Here is a 15646-nt window from a genome sequence, read left to right on the forward strand (position 1 = left end):
TGTTATATTAATTTAGAAAAGTTTTGTGCCCTCAACGATTTTCAAAGGGATGTGTGGGTTCTATTACAGATTCACACACTAGTAGGCGCTCATCTCGTCTTACATTGTGTACTCATCCTAGAAATCTTGCTCAATATTTAAAAAAAAGTTTTGTTCCCTGAGTTATTTTCAAAGAGCAAGAGAGTATCCTCTCTCTCTTTTTACGTCAAATGTGTATGGGTTCTTTTGCAGATTCACAGCTGTCTTGTTCTTCTCGTTTTATATTGTGGATACTGGAAATATTTACCAGTATTTTTTCTAAATATTTGTTCCCTCACAACAATGTCAAAGGGCAAGTGACAAATATCTCCCCTTTTGACCTCAACTGTGTGGGTTCATTTACAGATTCACAAATTCACAACTTTCTCGTTTTACTCATGTCTTAAATTGTTTACTGACACTCCGAATCTTCAAAAATTTAGTTTTACACTACAGATGATCAGTCAAGTTGTTATACGTGCTTTTCCCAATGATGAAGCAAAATTATTATTGACTATCAGTAGAATTACAAAAACACCTTGAAATAACTCTACTAGATCTCCTATATGTGAAAGACCACAAAATATCTGATAAAAAAAAAAATCGAATGAAGATGCCGGTCCATAGTTAAAATGATTACCCAAAATGACAAGAATTCTGGTAGAAGTGACCGCAATGAATTGCTGAAATATTTGAGTTAGGAATCCTTTTTTTTTTCTGCAACCATCTTGTTATGTAGAAGGAGGTTGTATCCCTTATAACTCACAAATTTCTTGATCAGATGCCCTTAATGTTATCTCTCTCTCTATTGAATGTAAAGTTGGAGTCTCTCTCTCTCTCTCTCTCTCTCTCTCTCTCTCTCTCTCTCTCTCTCTCTCTCTCTCTCTCTCTCTCTCTCTCTCTCTCTCTCTCTCTCTCTCTCTCTCTCTCTCTCTCTCTCTCTGTGTGTGTGTGTGTGTGTGTGTGTGTGTGTGTGTGTCCTCTGTAGATCTCATTGGTGACAGGCGTATTTGCTGTGTGACCTCTCATGAAATTTCTGATGTCCTCTTTAGTTGATAGATACGACTATAGGATATATTCAAGTATAGTACATTACAGCCTTGGTCATGAGTATCCTATATATGTAGTGTGCTGTAGTCGCTTCCTTTGTCTTGCACATTCCTTTACCTTTACAATTTGTGAAACTTTCCAACGCCGTACGGCACCTCCATTACTTTTAGAAGGCTCTAGTTAAACTTACACAGATTCTTAAAGGTGTTATGTTGATAGATTGATAAGATTGCTACATATTGATAGGAGAAATACTCTTGAACACTCGGCCCTTTGAAAATAGTCGTAGTGAGAGAACAAAGCGTTTGAGAATATTGGGTTTAGTCATATCCACTGATGGTCTCTTTACATAGACTGAAGACTTAAAGATTTCTTGCAGATCAGAAGGTTTCAGAATGTATTGAGGTGGAGGGTCAGCACAGTGAGTGAATGCAGAACGTTACTAGACTCGTTACAATACTTCATCCACTAGCCTTTGCTTAGTGGCTAGTGAATTCTGCTGACTTGATCTAATATGGCCAGTGTTGTGATCTGGGAGGGCTTGGTGACAGGCAGGGGTGTGAGGGAAGAAGGATGGGAGGGTGTCAAGGCATGCGGTGATAAGCTCATAGTTTTTCTTTTTTTTTTCATCATTTATAATTTTACAGCTGCTGTTTGTGTGTGTGTGTGTGTGTGTGTGTGTGTGTGTGTGTGTGATTAATCAATATTATTAATTTGCTTGACCTCTTCTATTTCTTTATCTCATCTCCCTTCCTCTTCCTCCTCTCCCAGTCTACACGCCCACCGGAAGAGGCGGTACTCTCGCTCTCCTCCTCCTCCTCCTCCTCCTCTTCACCACATGTACCAGGGTTCACTGACAATCTCCCTCCTTCTCCCTCTCTCTCTCTCTCTCTCTCTCTCTCTCTCTCTCTCATCCTCTCCCTGCTTTACCCACTGTACGTTTCTCGCCAGAAGACTAATAACCATCCCCTCTCATTCTCCACTCCCTAATCTGCGGGTTATGAGCATGATGAAGAAATGATTCTTCGCTTTTGCTTTCATAGATGTTGTTTTTACACCGAGTTATCTTTTGCATCTAATATCCGTTCTTGTTTCTCTTCATCGTCCTCTTCGTCTTTTCCTCTCGCTTCTTCCGTTTCCTCCTTGTCTTTTCCTCTTTTTCTCTTCTGTTCACTCTTTTTCCTCATTTGTTCTTCCGTTCCCTCCTCTTTGCATTTTCTCTTTTTCTCTTCTCTTTCAATCTCATCTCATCTCTTTTTCTTCCTCTTTCTCATCCCCTCATTTTTCTCTTCTTTTTTTTCTTTTCTGTTTCCCTTCCTCCTTCTCTCCCTCCTCCTCCTCCTCCTCCTCCTTCTCTCCCTCCTCCTTCTCTTCCTCCTTACCATTACTAAACCCCATGTGTCTCCTCTATATTAGTATTATTTTTTTCACTAACATCCTCGTAAGGGGAAACGAGTATGATGGTGCTTGTACCACCTTACTTTTAGTTGTTGTTTTTTTATTTGTATTATTAAATTGGTTTTTAACTATATTCATCTTCTTTTCTCGCCCCTGTTGTCGTTTGGGAGGAGGGTAACATCTGTCCTTAATAGCTCCCTCCTCCCCCTCCCCCCGCTCTCTCTCTCTCTCTCTCTCTCTCTCTCTCTCTCTCTCTCTCTCTCTCTCTCTCTCTCTCTCTCTCTCACCACCCTCCACTCTTCCCCCCCCATAGAGTTATTAAGTTACTGGGAGAAAAAGGGAGTGCCATCTCTCTCTCTCTCTCTCTCTCTCTCCACAGCAAGAAGGAGTGGCCGGCTTTTATATGCGCGTGTGGGAGTAAAGATGTTTGCATGTGTGTCCTGCTGTCTTGCGTGGTGGTGGTGGTGATGGTGGTGGTGGTGGTGGTGGTGATATGAGGAGAAAACAAAGAAAAAAATAATAGAGCACTAAAGCTAGTAGTAGTAGTAGTAGTAGTAGTAGTAGTAGTAGTAGTAGTAGCAGCAGCAGTAGTAGTAGTAGCAGTGGTAGTATTTAGTAGCAGCGGTGGTGGTGCTTGTTGTAGTGTTGTTGTTCGTAGTGGTAGTGCTGTTGGTAGTAGTGGTAGTAAGTAGTAATAGTGGTAATAGGTAGTAAAACTAGTAGTAGTAGTAGTGGTGGTGGTAGTAGTAGTAGTAGTAGTAGTAGTAGTAGTAGTAGTAGTAGCAGCAGCAGCAGTTGTAGTAGAATCAGCACCCGAAGTAATAACATCAGTGGTGGCAAAAGTAGAAGCAACAGCATGTTCACGGGGTGACGGTGGATGGCGGGGAAGTGGTAGTAATTGTGAGGAGAGGCAGTGAGTGTGGGTGGTAGCGTTAGTGGCAGTGAGTGTGAGTGCGTTTCTTGACATGGGTGTATTAACTGTTCGGTGTATGAGTGGGTGTGTGGACGAATATGTGGAGGCGAGCTGGCAGGAGGGTGTGAGGCGGTTTAGGATGGAGGGAGATGCCAGAGTTCTAGGGTGTAAGGTCAGGGTGGGTCAAATTACATCCTGAACCTTCTTTCTTTCCCCCCCCCTCTCTCTCTCTCTCTCTCTCTCTCTCTCTCTCTCTCTCTCTCTCTCTCTCTCTCTCTCAGGAAGAGAAGTGTTTTATCATATTTCTAATGTTTAGTTTCAATTATCATTATTACTATTATTATTAATATTATTTTTATTATTATAAGTAGTAGTAGTAGTAGTAGTAGTAGTAGTAGTAGTAGTAGTAGCAGCAGCAGCAGCAGCAGCAGCAGCAGCAGCAGCAGTAGTAGTAGTAGTAGTAGTAGTAGTAGTAGTAGTAGTAGTATTGTTACTGCTAGCATATCTGTGCATTTTGTCTCACCACCACCACCTGCACCACACTACTACTACTACTACCACTACTACTGCTACCACCTGCACCACCACCACTGCCACTGCACCACCACCACTGCTGCTGCTGCTGCTGCTGCTGCTGCTGCACTGCTGCTGCTGCTGCTGCTGCTGCCACTGCTGCTGCAACTGCTGCTGCTGCTACTACTGCTACTACTGCTACTACTGCTGCTAAAACATACAATCACAACTACTACTACTACATCAAGAACAACAACAACAACAACAACAACTACTACTACTACTACTACTACTACTACTACTACTACTACTACTACTGCTACTACATCATCATCATCAACAACAACAACAACTACTACAACAACTACTACTACTACAACCATCACCACCATCACTTACATACTACCACGGTACCACTACTACCACCACCACTAACACCACCTCCTCTTAATACTACCACCACCACCACCACCACCATCTCCTCCTCTCCTCCTCCTCCTCCTCCTATTACTACTACTACTACTACTACTACTACTACTACTACTACTGCTCATACTGTATCCATACGTATAGCCATAACGTTTTAGAATGTTGAAAGCTTCTCCCTAACACTCATGGTGGCATTCTTGTCTTAAAAGGGAAAATATGTGAAGGTTTGCCACGTCTTGAGTTTCGTCCACCATGTGCTGAGTAATTTAAACTTAACACTTGCCCTCTCTTTTCCCAACCCTACTCTCTCTCTCTCTGTTCTTCATCTTGTTTTTGTTCTTATTTCTTGGTTTTCTTGTTCTTGCTGTTGTTATTGTTGTTGATGATGATGATGATGATGATTCATTAGGATGAAATAAGTTTTGCGTCCCATTTTCTTTGCTGTGTTAGTTTTACATCTCTCTCTATTTTCTATTTAAATATTTAGTGAGTTTTTCTCCTTGTTTGGGTATTACTTATAGGTAGTGTTATTTTCCACAGTTCATGTCTTTGTTCACGTTTTCTTCCATTGCCTCCTTCATCTCCTCGATGGACATTGAGTAATAGGGAGTAATAATGAGCTTCTTAAAGGTTAACGAGGTGAAAGACAGAAATCACGGTCACTTCAGATATTATGAAATTAAGTAAACAATGTTCAGATATTAAGAGCGAAAAATTGTATTGTGATTATTCGTGGGATCTTCAAATTCAGTTTCAAAGAGTAATTCGCTCTGTGGTTAATCCACATGTTCAGTGTTGCCAGATGGGCGATAATTATCGCAAAATGCGATAATTTGGGCTTCCGTGCGATAGGCGATAGCATGCATGCGATAATGCGATAATTTTCGAAAATTCGTGACATATTGATAAAAATAAGAATTTCTACCTTTCCTATATTAAGGATTTTTCTTCCGTAAAATTTTCTCTTTCCTAAAATTGGTATTGAGCCAATGGGTATGAAATGGGAGGCTGTGACGCGCCGTGTATGTGTACGCTACGCGTCTAGTACACGTGAGCCTCAGTACGGTCTCTGTCTCACTCCCTTCAGCAGGCAGTTGATTTCCATCCGCGCAGAGGACATACAAGCATTCCCGAACCGCACACACTCTGCAGTCTTATCATGGCTTATCATGGCTGTTAACCCTCTCTTATTCTGTTATATGTGATAAAGTTGTCATAATAATTTATGTATTTGAAATATAATACCCTTATTTAAGTGGGTGCGATAATTCTTGTTAAAATGCGATAATTTCAACGTGCCATGTGCGATAATTTGGGTTTGAGAATCTGGCAACGCTGCACATGTTCTATCTCACTCTGGATGCTGCTTTCACTTCTGTTCATCCGTTTACAGGGAAGACAAAGAAGCTCGAGAGAGTATAAAGGAAAGTTTTGAAGATGATTCCATGACAGTGAATAAAAAATATAATGTTTTTAGCTGTTCTTTTACCTTGAATTTGTAGAATATGTAGTACTTGTAAAGTCAAACAGACGGCCACAACATTGCTCCTTATTCTTTCTTTTGTATTCCTCCTCCTCCTTCTCCTCCAATCAGATCAATGAAGCGTGCGTGAGCGGCCAATCATCTCGTTTTTGTAATAGAGAAATCGCTACATGGTGGTGGTCGTGATATAAATCGGTTGTGATAATAGTGATGGTGGTGCATACGTTATGGTAGTAGTTCTCTCTCTCTCTCTCTCTCTCTCTCTCTCTCTCTCTCTCTCTCTCTCTCTCTCTCGGAACAGCAGCCTTTCTCACCGCCGAAAGGTTGCATCTCTTTCTATCTTTTATCATTATATTCATGCTAACTGTTCAACTGATCTTGCTAACTGCTTGTTTCCCCTCCTGCGGTCCCGCTGCACAACGCTTTCTTTTTCCTCTCATCGTTATTCTGTCCAACCCTCTAATACGAGTAAACAAGTTTTGTGCATGGGTTGTGTTAAAATTTGTATATATATATATATATATATATATATATATATATATATATATATATATATATATATATATATATATATATATATATATATATATATATATATATATATATATATATATATATATATATATATATATATATATATATATATATATATATATATATATATATATATATATATAGTCAGACGATAGGGATCGTGTCCGTCTGCAAATACATAGTATTACGTTCAGAGCTGCGTAACTTTGCCGCAGCGTGGCCTCCATGTTTGTTTACATTAATTTGTCGGTCTGTGTTGGCGGGAAGTGACGACGAAACACCGTTTGTGTGACAGGCCGCAGCCATAATATTGTCGATTTTCTGAAAAACGACGGAAAAAGTGCTAGTGTGACACCTCCTTATTAAACAAACAGCTTCCCGCCAAGATGTCTTCCTCCAGTGACGATGCTGAAGCTGTGGTTTCTCTTCTTTTGGCGTACTGGAAGAGTCAGCAGAAAAGAAAATGCCTGTGGATACGTCCCTGGCTAAGTAAAAGGAAAGAAAGGAGTGTCTACCACACTAAATTAGCCTACATTTCTCATAAGAAAATTGTTAATTTTAAGATTATGCACAACTGAGATCAAATGAAATCCACAAGTCTTCAGTCCTCACCTCTAACAGCACCCTGCATTGAGGGAAACAGTTACTACCTGTTCAGATGAGGCGTTTTCCAACGCGCGTTAGCAAACGCGGCGTTAGGAAACTACCGTTCACACGAGGCGTTTTCAAACACGACGTCAACGCGAAGCTTGAGTTTGTGCGTGCGTATACGTGTGAGCCAAACAATACAGAGAGCAACAGACAGTTCCAACCAGGATGGATGTGCAAGAGGCAGCATGTGCTTGGGTCTTGCATCGCCGTTTGAAGCGGCGCAAGCGGCGAGAAAGAAGACATTTGATTCATCCAATTTTACAAGACAGACTCACCCATGGCATGTTTGCAACCTTGTACCCGAGTTTAAGAGAACATGAAGCCAAGTTTTTCAACTATTTTAGAATGTCAGTGAAATCATTCGATGACCTGCTTGGACTTATCCAGGAAGAAATATCTTCAACCAACAAGCTGTGTGCGTGTTACGCAAGGAAAATACCCTAGAATCCTTGGTGTCACGTGATTGAAAGCTTCCTCCACGTTGAATATCCTAGGGGTTGCCATAGTAACGCACATTCTCTCTCCTCATTGGTAGCAGCTCAGCCAACTAGAGAGCGTGCTGCTTTCAAAACGCGGCGTTTACCGCTGTGTGTAAACGCTCCCATATCGCTCCAATGTGAATGTATCTCGACCCGCTCGCCAAACGCGCGTTAGCAAGGGACCCCGACGTTAACGCGGCGTCAGGCAAAATGCCGCGTCACGTGTGAACGGTTCCATAGACTACCATTAGATGTATAAGAGGGGATATGATAGAGTTATTTAAAATGTTCTCAGTTACAAACTACATAGATGTGAGATCTTTCTTTACCTTAGAGGAGGGAAATAGGACTAGAAATCATGGCAGGAAGATTAGAAAGCAAGGCTGCAGGTTAGATATAAGAAAATATTTCTTTAGTCATAGGGTGGTAGACTTCTGGAATGCATTGCCAGAGACGGTTGTAAATAGCACTAGTTTGACAATGTTTAAAAACAGATTAGATAAGCACTTAAATTTATTAGATTTATAATTATGTATAGCACTGCATGATAGTTTTTATAAGAAATTTACTATAGTTAAACAAGACATGCTCCACATGTATGGGGACCACAAATTGTAGAGGATTTCGCTGCAGGACTTAGCCCTGTTAATGGGCCAAATATTTAGAATTAGTATATAATGTATTGTGTACTTGTAAGTGTATCTCTAAGTACTGATGACGAGGTCGCTGTGCGACTGATACTGGATAACCTAGATGGGCCCTGGTGGCCCTTTGTTATCCTATTATTTATGTTATGTTATTGACTTTATTGTAGAGTGTATTTCCTCGAACGACGATTTGCACAATTTCTATTTAATTAATTAATTTATTTATTTATTATTATTATTATTATTTTTAATTTTTTTACTGTATAATAATTTTGGGTCCCAGATACGTTCTTTTTCCCTCACTAGCTCTAACATCTCTATACCTGGAGACCACATTTTCAAAGCTTACTTACTTCGTAACGTCACGATGTAGGTAGGTAAAGTCGCAAATCGACTAACATGGTGGTCTTGTAATGCGACTGGTTTCTCTAGTTATTAGGCATCAGTTTTGAGTCGGAAACTCTACCGACGTAAAATTGCAGTCTCAAATTGGTCTACACCAGTGGTTTCCAAACTTTTTTCTGTCATTTCCCCCTACACCCAGTTCAACCATCCAGATTTCCCCCTTCATGTGTATGAGAGAAAGAGCAGTTAAAACACACTGAGACTATTTACTAATTTATTTTTCAAATGTACGAATATACTGATAAACTTATAGTTACAGAGTAAAGTGGATAGAGAGCAGTTAGTAACAACTTAGCATAGCCATAGAGAGTGGTTAGTAACAAACAAATGGACTTTTGATTTGACTGAGATTTTTTTTAGTTAGTAGGTAGTGTAATTATTTCCCCCTTGGTAGCTTCAGATTTCCCCCAGTTTGGGAACCACTGGTCTATTCTATGGTAGTGCCATTTTTATTATGGTAGTGTCACTTGATCTCTCCTTATAACATCACACTTCCTGAAGTGAAATCTAAGTGACTATTTAATGGATCATTCCTTCCTTTTTCTCTATGTTTTCCTGAAGTTTATCACAGTTTTTTATTGAAATAACCTTAGTGTTTCCAGCTGAAAGGCAAATCAGATAAGTTGGGTTGGGTTTAGGATATTAGATCAGTTCACAAATTTCTTTAATGTGAAGAAAAAAAAAAAACATTCAAATGGTTTTCTCTCTCCCATGCTCAGCTCTTCCAAGTGGCCTATGTACTCATCAAGATGGGCAACTCCCCGAGACCTGGCGTGTGGGTGTTGGAGCGCTCGGTGGACAACGGTCTCACCTACAACCCCTGGCAGTACTTCGCTGACAGCCCTGGGTAAGAGAGAGAGAGGCATGCTGAAGTGATCGAAGAGGAGGGAAACTTAGGAAAGTTCTTCTTTTTCAGTTTTGTTTCAACGATGTACATTACATCAGGCTTTTTCTCTTTCAAATAATCCCAGACTTCCAATATGCTTGATAACAACCCATCTATGTTAGTAGTCACTCTTAATTTATTGCTTCCTCCATGACCTCTTTTTTTCTTAGGTATCACCTCTTTAGTCTCATATCCAGAACCCTCCAGTAAAAATTCTTCTTCTCTATCTCTGTCCTTTTCATGTTTTTTTTCCTTAGCTTCACTTCTTAGCAAGTTCTCCTTTTCCCTTTCCTTTAAGTTCATATCTCTTTTTATCCATATTTCCTAGTGATCAACATCATTGGCCAACTTACCTTTTCTAGCCATAATTTCCTCTACAGCCACTTGAGATCTTATTTTCACCTTCATTGGTCTCTTACTCCCTTCACTGTACCTTCTCAGCCTAACCACTTCCTCCACCTCCTGGTCAAATTCTTGTGTGCTGTCTTGTACTCGTTTGATAACAGTTTTGGCCATTTCCCTTTCTTAACGTTCTCTTGTGAATTTATTTGGATTTTTCTTTTTCCTCATCCCCTAAATCACGATGCTTTTTTTCTTGTCCAATGCATCCTTCACCAAATCTTCCTTTTCCTTGATAACTTCTATTACAGTGACTTGTGTTCTCCTGAATTTGTCTCCTTACCACTTCTGAAAATTTGACTTTTTCCTCTTCTTGATCCTGTTTCCATTCATTTCTTAGTTCCTTCAATTTGTTATCACTTAGACCACCTTCTCCCCTGTCTGTAATCCCATCCTGCACTTTATCTTGCAAGCTCTTTAAAGAGCTTTCATAATTTTGGCATGTGGTTTTTAGAACGTCATTTTGCTTCCTTATTTCCTGAATCTCCTCTTTCAATTCCTGGTTTATTGCACTGACCTTTTCACATTCAGCTACTCTCAATTTTAGGGCTGTGTTCTCTGTTAGCAGTCTGTCTTGTTTGTCCATGAGACTGGACATCACCACCTTCATGTATCTTAATTCTCTTTCTACATTAATAAGGCTTCTCATATTACTTTGTTTATCCCAAAACCCCGAGAAATACTTTTCCATAGTATCCTCAGTCAGTTTCCTTAAACCAATAGGGGTTTCTATAAAGTGTTGATTTTCACTTGGCTTATATTTTGATTCCGCCATGTGCCTGGCAGCACTACTTGGTTCCATCTCTCTCTCTTGTTATTCATTCCTTAGCTATATGTGATCTAACACTTATTTCATTTGGAGAGAGGAGAACCTATGGCCCCTTCTCCCCCTGTACATATGTCTAGGCCTGAGTCCAACTCCTTTTGTATTAATCTCTGCGAGCTGCTCAGATGTGTGTGTCTTGCTTGACGGCTGCGCTCCATGTGTGCCTTTGCTGCTCCCCTGTCAGCCACCATGTTTCCCATGACACCGACATGGAAGAGCACCCACTGAAGATGGATGGTGTGTCCCAGGGAGGTCAGGTGGAGGATGAGGTGGTGAATGATAAGGGTGAGGTTGTGGTGGGAATGTGGGCAGTGGGATTTTATGATTTGGAGGGCAGAGAGAGTCGGAAAAGCAATGGGCAGCAAGGGTGGTGGCAAATTGAAGGCCCTCTTTGATGGCAAACAGTTCTGCTGTGGTGATGGAAGGAGTGGCCAGCAACCTCTAGGCAGTGGCAAAGGACCTGGAGGGGATGTAGATGGCTGCACCAACGGATGGAGGGTTAGTGAGGCAGGAGCTGTCGGTGTAGATGTGGAAGTGGTTGTGGTACTTTGAGTGGAGGAGTGAGGTGAATAGGGTCCTGCCCTGCACTGGGCAGCCAGCTTTGCACCATTGTGTGGATGTGTGAAGGGACAGAGAGACTGAGGAAGAGAGAGGGTACCAAGGGCCCAGAGAAGTTTTTTCGAGGATAAGGAAAAGGGGAGGAGTCACCTGGAAAGTTGCAAAGAAGGAGAGGGCTCTGTCTACAAAGGGTGCGTGGGCTTGATATGGCAAGGGGCCATGAAGTGTCTCCCTGCTGTACCGAAAGCGGAAGGAGTGGAGGGCATGACACCTAGGGGAGGAGGCAAGTTTGGTGTAGGTGTCCAGACAAGGAAGGTGGAGCGTCTGTGTGACAGGGAGGGGAGGGAAGCATCTGCCTGAAGGTCACAGACTGGGGAGGACTTAAATGCTCCCAGTGTGATACGAAGGACTGAATTTTGTATGACGTCCAATTTATGGAGAAGTGATTGTGAGGCCACTCCATAAACCTCACATCCATAGTCTAAGTGACTCCAGATATAAATACAGTAAAAATGGAGAAGAGTATGCCTATCTGCACCCCACTTGACACCAGCCATGGATTTCATTAAGTTTAGCCTTTTAAGGCATGAGGTCACCAGGTACTGTATGTGGTAGCCCCAGGGTAGGCAGGGGCTATCCAACAGTATGCCAAGGAATTTGTGCTCTGATTTGAAAGGGATTGAGGAACCATTGATGGTGACCACTGGAATGTTGGATATTCGCTTTCTGATGAAGCATAGAAGGTTAGACTTCTGGGCACTCACCATCAGGTCCCAACGGGCAGTCCAAGAGTGGACAAGGTCAAGCCCACGCTAAAGTGAAAGTTGAGCCTCTTGGACAGTGGAAGCAGAACAAAGGAGGGAAATGTCATCAGCATAGATAAGTGCATATATGCTGGGAGAGGAGGGAAAGTCAGAAAGTAGGACATTGAAGAGTAGAGGGCTGAATGGAGAACCTTGAGGAACACCCCTGGTGATTGGATATGACCTAGAGTAGGTGTTACCATTTGCCAGGGAGAAGGATTTATTTGTTAAGAAGGACTGAACCCAACTTAGTGGTGGACCTGAGTCCAAGGCGGGCAAGTTTTCAAGAACTGAGTTGTGTGAGGCTGAGTCAAAAGCACCCTTAAGATCTAAAAAAGCTACTAAAGTGAATTGTTTGTGGTTAAATTCTTCTTGAATGTGATGCTCCAGCAACAGCAAGGCATCAAGGGTGCCCCGGTGAGGGCAGAAACCGAAGATGTTGGGTGGTAGAAGGTGTTTGCATTCCAATGTCCAGGTAATTCTATTTTGAATGACATGCTTCAAAACCTTGCTATTGTTAGACAGAGGCTAATAGGTCTATAAGAGGAGGCTACCGTTGGGTCCTTGCCAGGCTTAGGAATAGGAATAGTGGTGGCAAGATGCCATGCTGAACGTCCCTGACAACCAGCTGTTGTTGAGGACATCCAGAACGAGCTGCAGCAGAGCATCTGGGAGGCAATGAAGAAACTTGTTTGGCACGTCATCCGGTCCCGTTTCCTTCTTAGTGGACAGTGAGTGTAAGGTTGAGGTGAGTTCCTGGGGAGTTATAGCAGTGCTAATTTCATGGCTGGAGTGTGAAGAAGAGGGTAGCATAGGTGTGGGCACAGGATTTGGAGAGGCAAGTGTTGTGTGGATGTGGGTGGCAAGACAATCGGTTTTTTGGGCATCAGTGGTGAGGAGGACACCGTTACTAGTTAATGGGAAGGTGAAAGAAAGACCAGGGTCAGGAGACTGAGGTGGAAAAGGACAGGGAAGCACGAAAGGAGGCCCATGCTGAGTGTTTCTCATCAAGAATAACACGCTTGCACTGGGCCTCTAAGTAGTAGAAACGTTGGTGGAGTGGAGAGAAAGGGTTCTTTCGCCATGCTGTTAGGCCCAAAGGACCGCTGCACACTTCTGAGACCACCAGGGAACTCGAAAGGAACAGGAAGGGGAGGAAGTGAGAAGGTAAAAGTTGTGGGATCCCAGTCACCAAGACTTCTGTAAGGAAGTGAATTTTGTCAACTGATGGGAGGGTCATGGGTGGGACAATTGCATTTAACTCTGCCTGAAATAATACCAGGTCTCCCTTTTTTGAAAGACAAACGGGGTCTGTGTGAAGTGGGAGGGGGTGGTGGCACTGATGGGAAACCAATAATCACAGGAAGATGGTCACTCCCCATGTAAGGGCTGGTTATTATAGTGATAAGGAAGAGTGGGCCATTCCCCAGGCACAGGTCCAGAGTGGAAGAGTTCCCTGAAACTAGGTCAATCCTGATAGGGAAGCCAGGAGGTGTGAGAAGGGAGAAGGAATCACTATCTGCCAGAAAACTCGAGTGACGCACCTGAATGGTTTCTCCGGCTTCTGGGGAGGGCCGGTTCCCAGAAGTCATGATGGGGATTAAAGTCACCCATAATTAATGCTGGGGAGGGAATTTGAAAAAAACAAGTGTTGAAATTTCTGTAGTGAGATATCAAGACATAGATTGTAGATTAGCAGAATGTTTAAAGGGCCCGAGTAAAAGGTAACAGTCACTCACAGTCCACCACCTGCGAAAGAAGTGAAAGAGTGAGGGCTAGAAGGAAGGGACTGGTGGATCAGTAGAAATAGGCCCCCTCCCACTTCACCGGTCTCCTTGTCCTTCCTGTATGAAGTATAGTTTGGAAAGGAGGGGAAGAATGGGTCTGTGAGCCATGTCTCACAAACACCGACAACAAGAGTATGATGAGAGCATGGTTTTAAAAGTTGGAAGTTTCCTGTACAAAGACTGGGCATTCCAGAAAATGAAGTGGGAGGCAAGTGGAACACTCACTGCATGAGTGATGTGATGAAGGAGAAGAGTCCTGGCAGGTGCTGAAGGAGGCTTTTGCTGAAGCTATACCCTGAAAGCAGGAAGTTGAAGAAATCAATATTGGTGCTAATCCCTTAATAAAAGCAGGCCAAGCAGAACCCGAAGCATGTTGGGCCGGAAGTGAGAAAGGTGGTGCAAAGCCTGTGCTACCAAGCAAGGGCAAGGGCTGCTGGGCTGCTGGCTGTGGGGTTTGGGCTGGGGAGTCTTTGGTGGGTGGCATTGGTGCAGAGGAGTTGGGGGTACAAATTTCCTAGCATCTGTTATATCTATCCTGTAGGGGCCCTTGGGAATGAAGGAGGGTCTGGTGGTGTGTTGTGGTGTGACTGTGTAGTGTGGTTTGTGGTGGTGGTGGGTCCATTGGGCCTTGGGTGTGGGTGGCTGGGCAGTGAGTGGTACCACACTAATAATGGGGCTGAGGGGTTTGGTGGGAGCAGGAGTAGGATAAAGGATGGGAGCTGGGGTGGGAGCCTGGAAGGGTGTAGGGCGAGAGTGAAGGGTGGGGGCAGAGGTGGGGCCTCTGGGTGTGCGAGGATGAGTGAGAAGTAGGGAAGGAGGAAGAGGGTGTCCTGTCTTGGAGGGTGAGTGTGTTTGAGGTGTAGGTTTTGGTGGGTGAAAAGTGCTCGGGAGGATGCCTCTCATTTTTCTTTTGATATCCAAGAGAGAGCAGGCCTTTTCATGCTGCAGTTCCTGCAGCTGCACTGCCTGGAGGCAAACTGGGCACTGTTTAGAGGTGGGGCGGTGGTTGGGACCATAAAACAAACAATGGTCCTCCCTGACACACCCATCAGTTTCATGGAAGCCACTAAATTTTCTGCAACGGGCATGCTCATTGCAGGAAATGTTGCCGTGGCCAAACAGGAGGCAGCGGATGCAGCACATGACTGGGAGGGTGTGGTGCCTAACATGGTAGACCATGTTCCCTATGGCCACCCTTTCAGGGAGGGGCCTATGGAATTTCAGGCGTATAGCCAGTTTTGGGACTGTCCATCCTTGTCATAGTCTGGGAGGCTTAAGGCATTAACAAGCTGAGTGGGGCAGCCATCTAGGATGGTTACCTGTGTCATAATGTCATGTTTAGTCAGGTCAGGGGAAACAGGGCAAATCCTACCAAAGTCATAGGTAGGGTCATTGTTAGTGGCCACCCAACACTTGACAGGCCACTCCCCTAATCGGGTCACTGACTCTGGGGCCTGCTTCAGGTGATCAAGGTGGGCCACCTCAAACTTGATTCCCCAGTCACCTCCAGTGATGGCCAAGGTTTGTTCAATGTACTCTTTTACAAATATTGATCCACACACAGCCCTGGATACCTTGGTTGGGTGGAGGAAACATCTGCTGCCATCAAGAGAGCAAATAAGCACTACCTACTTATGGGTAGGGAATGGGTGTAGGAGCCCAGCAGACTTAACAGTGTGAGAAAGGGTAGAGGCAGCCACACATGCGTAAGAGTTGGTAGCACTATCAGTAGCAGTCTTGGTGGATTTGTTAGTCTTACTGGGTGATGGTGTTCGGTTACGCTTGTTGACCATGGTGGAGGCATCCACATGGTCACCTGTTCAAGTTGAGACAGCGCTTGCGGGGTTAGGGACCAGCTGGACCGCTG

General features: G+C 43.3%; 1 protein-coding gene across 1 annotated transcript in view; it reads left to right on the forward strand.

The window, feature by feature from the left end:
* The window catches only part of LOC123519257 (laminin subunit alpha-like), a 235179-nt gene that overhangs the window by 2564 nt on the left and 216969 nt on the right, over positions 1–15646 (forward strand). Inside the window, exon 3 of the mRNA XM_045280389.1 lies at positions 9240–9367. Within this exon, the coding sequence (XP_045136324.1) occupies positions 9240–9367 (128 nt within the window). The remainder of the gene's footprint in view (positions 1–9239; positions 9368–15646) is intronic.

Source organism: Portunus trituberculatus, chromosome 45 (assembly GCF_017591435.1).
Source record: "Portunus trituberculatus isolate SZX2019 chromosome 45, ASM1759143v1, whole genome shotgun sequence".
In the NCBI taxonomy this organism is placed as follows: domain Eukaryota; kingdom Metazoa; phylum Arthropoda; class Malacostraca; order Decapoda; family Portunidae; genus Portunus; species Portunus trituberculatus.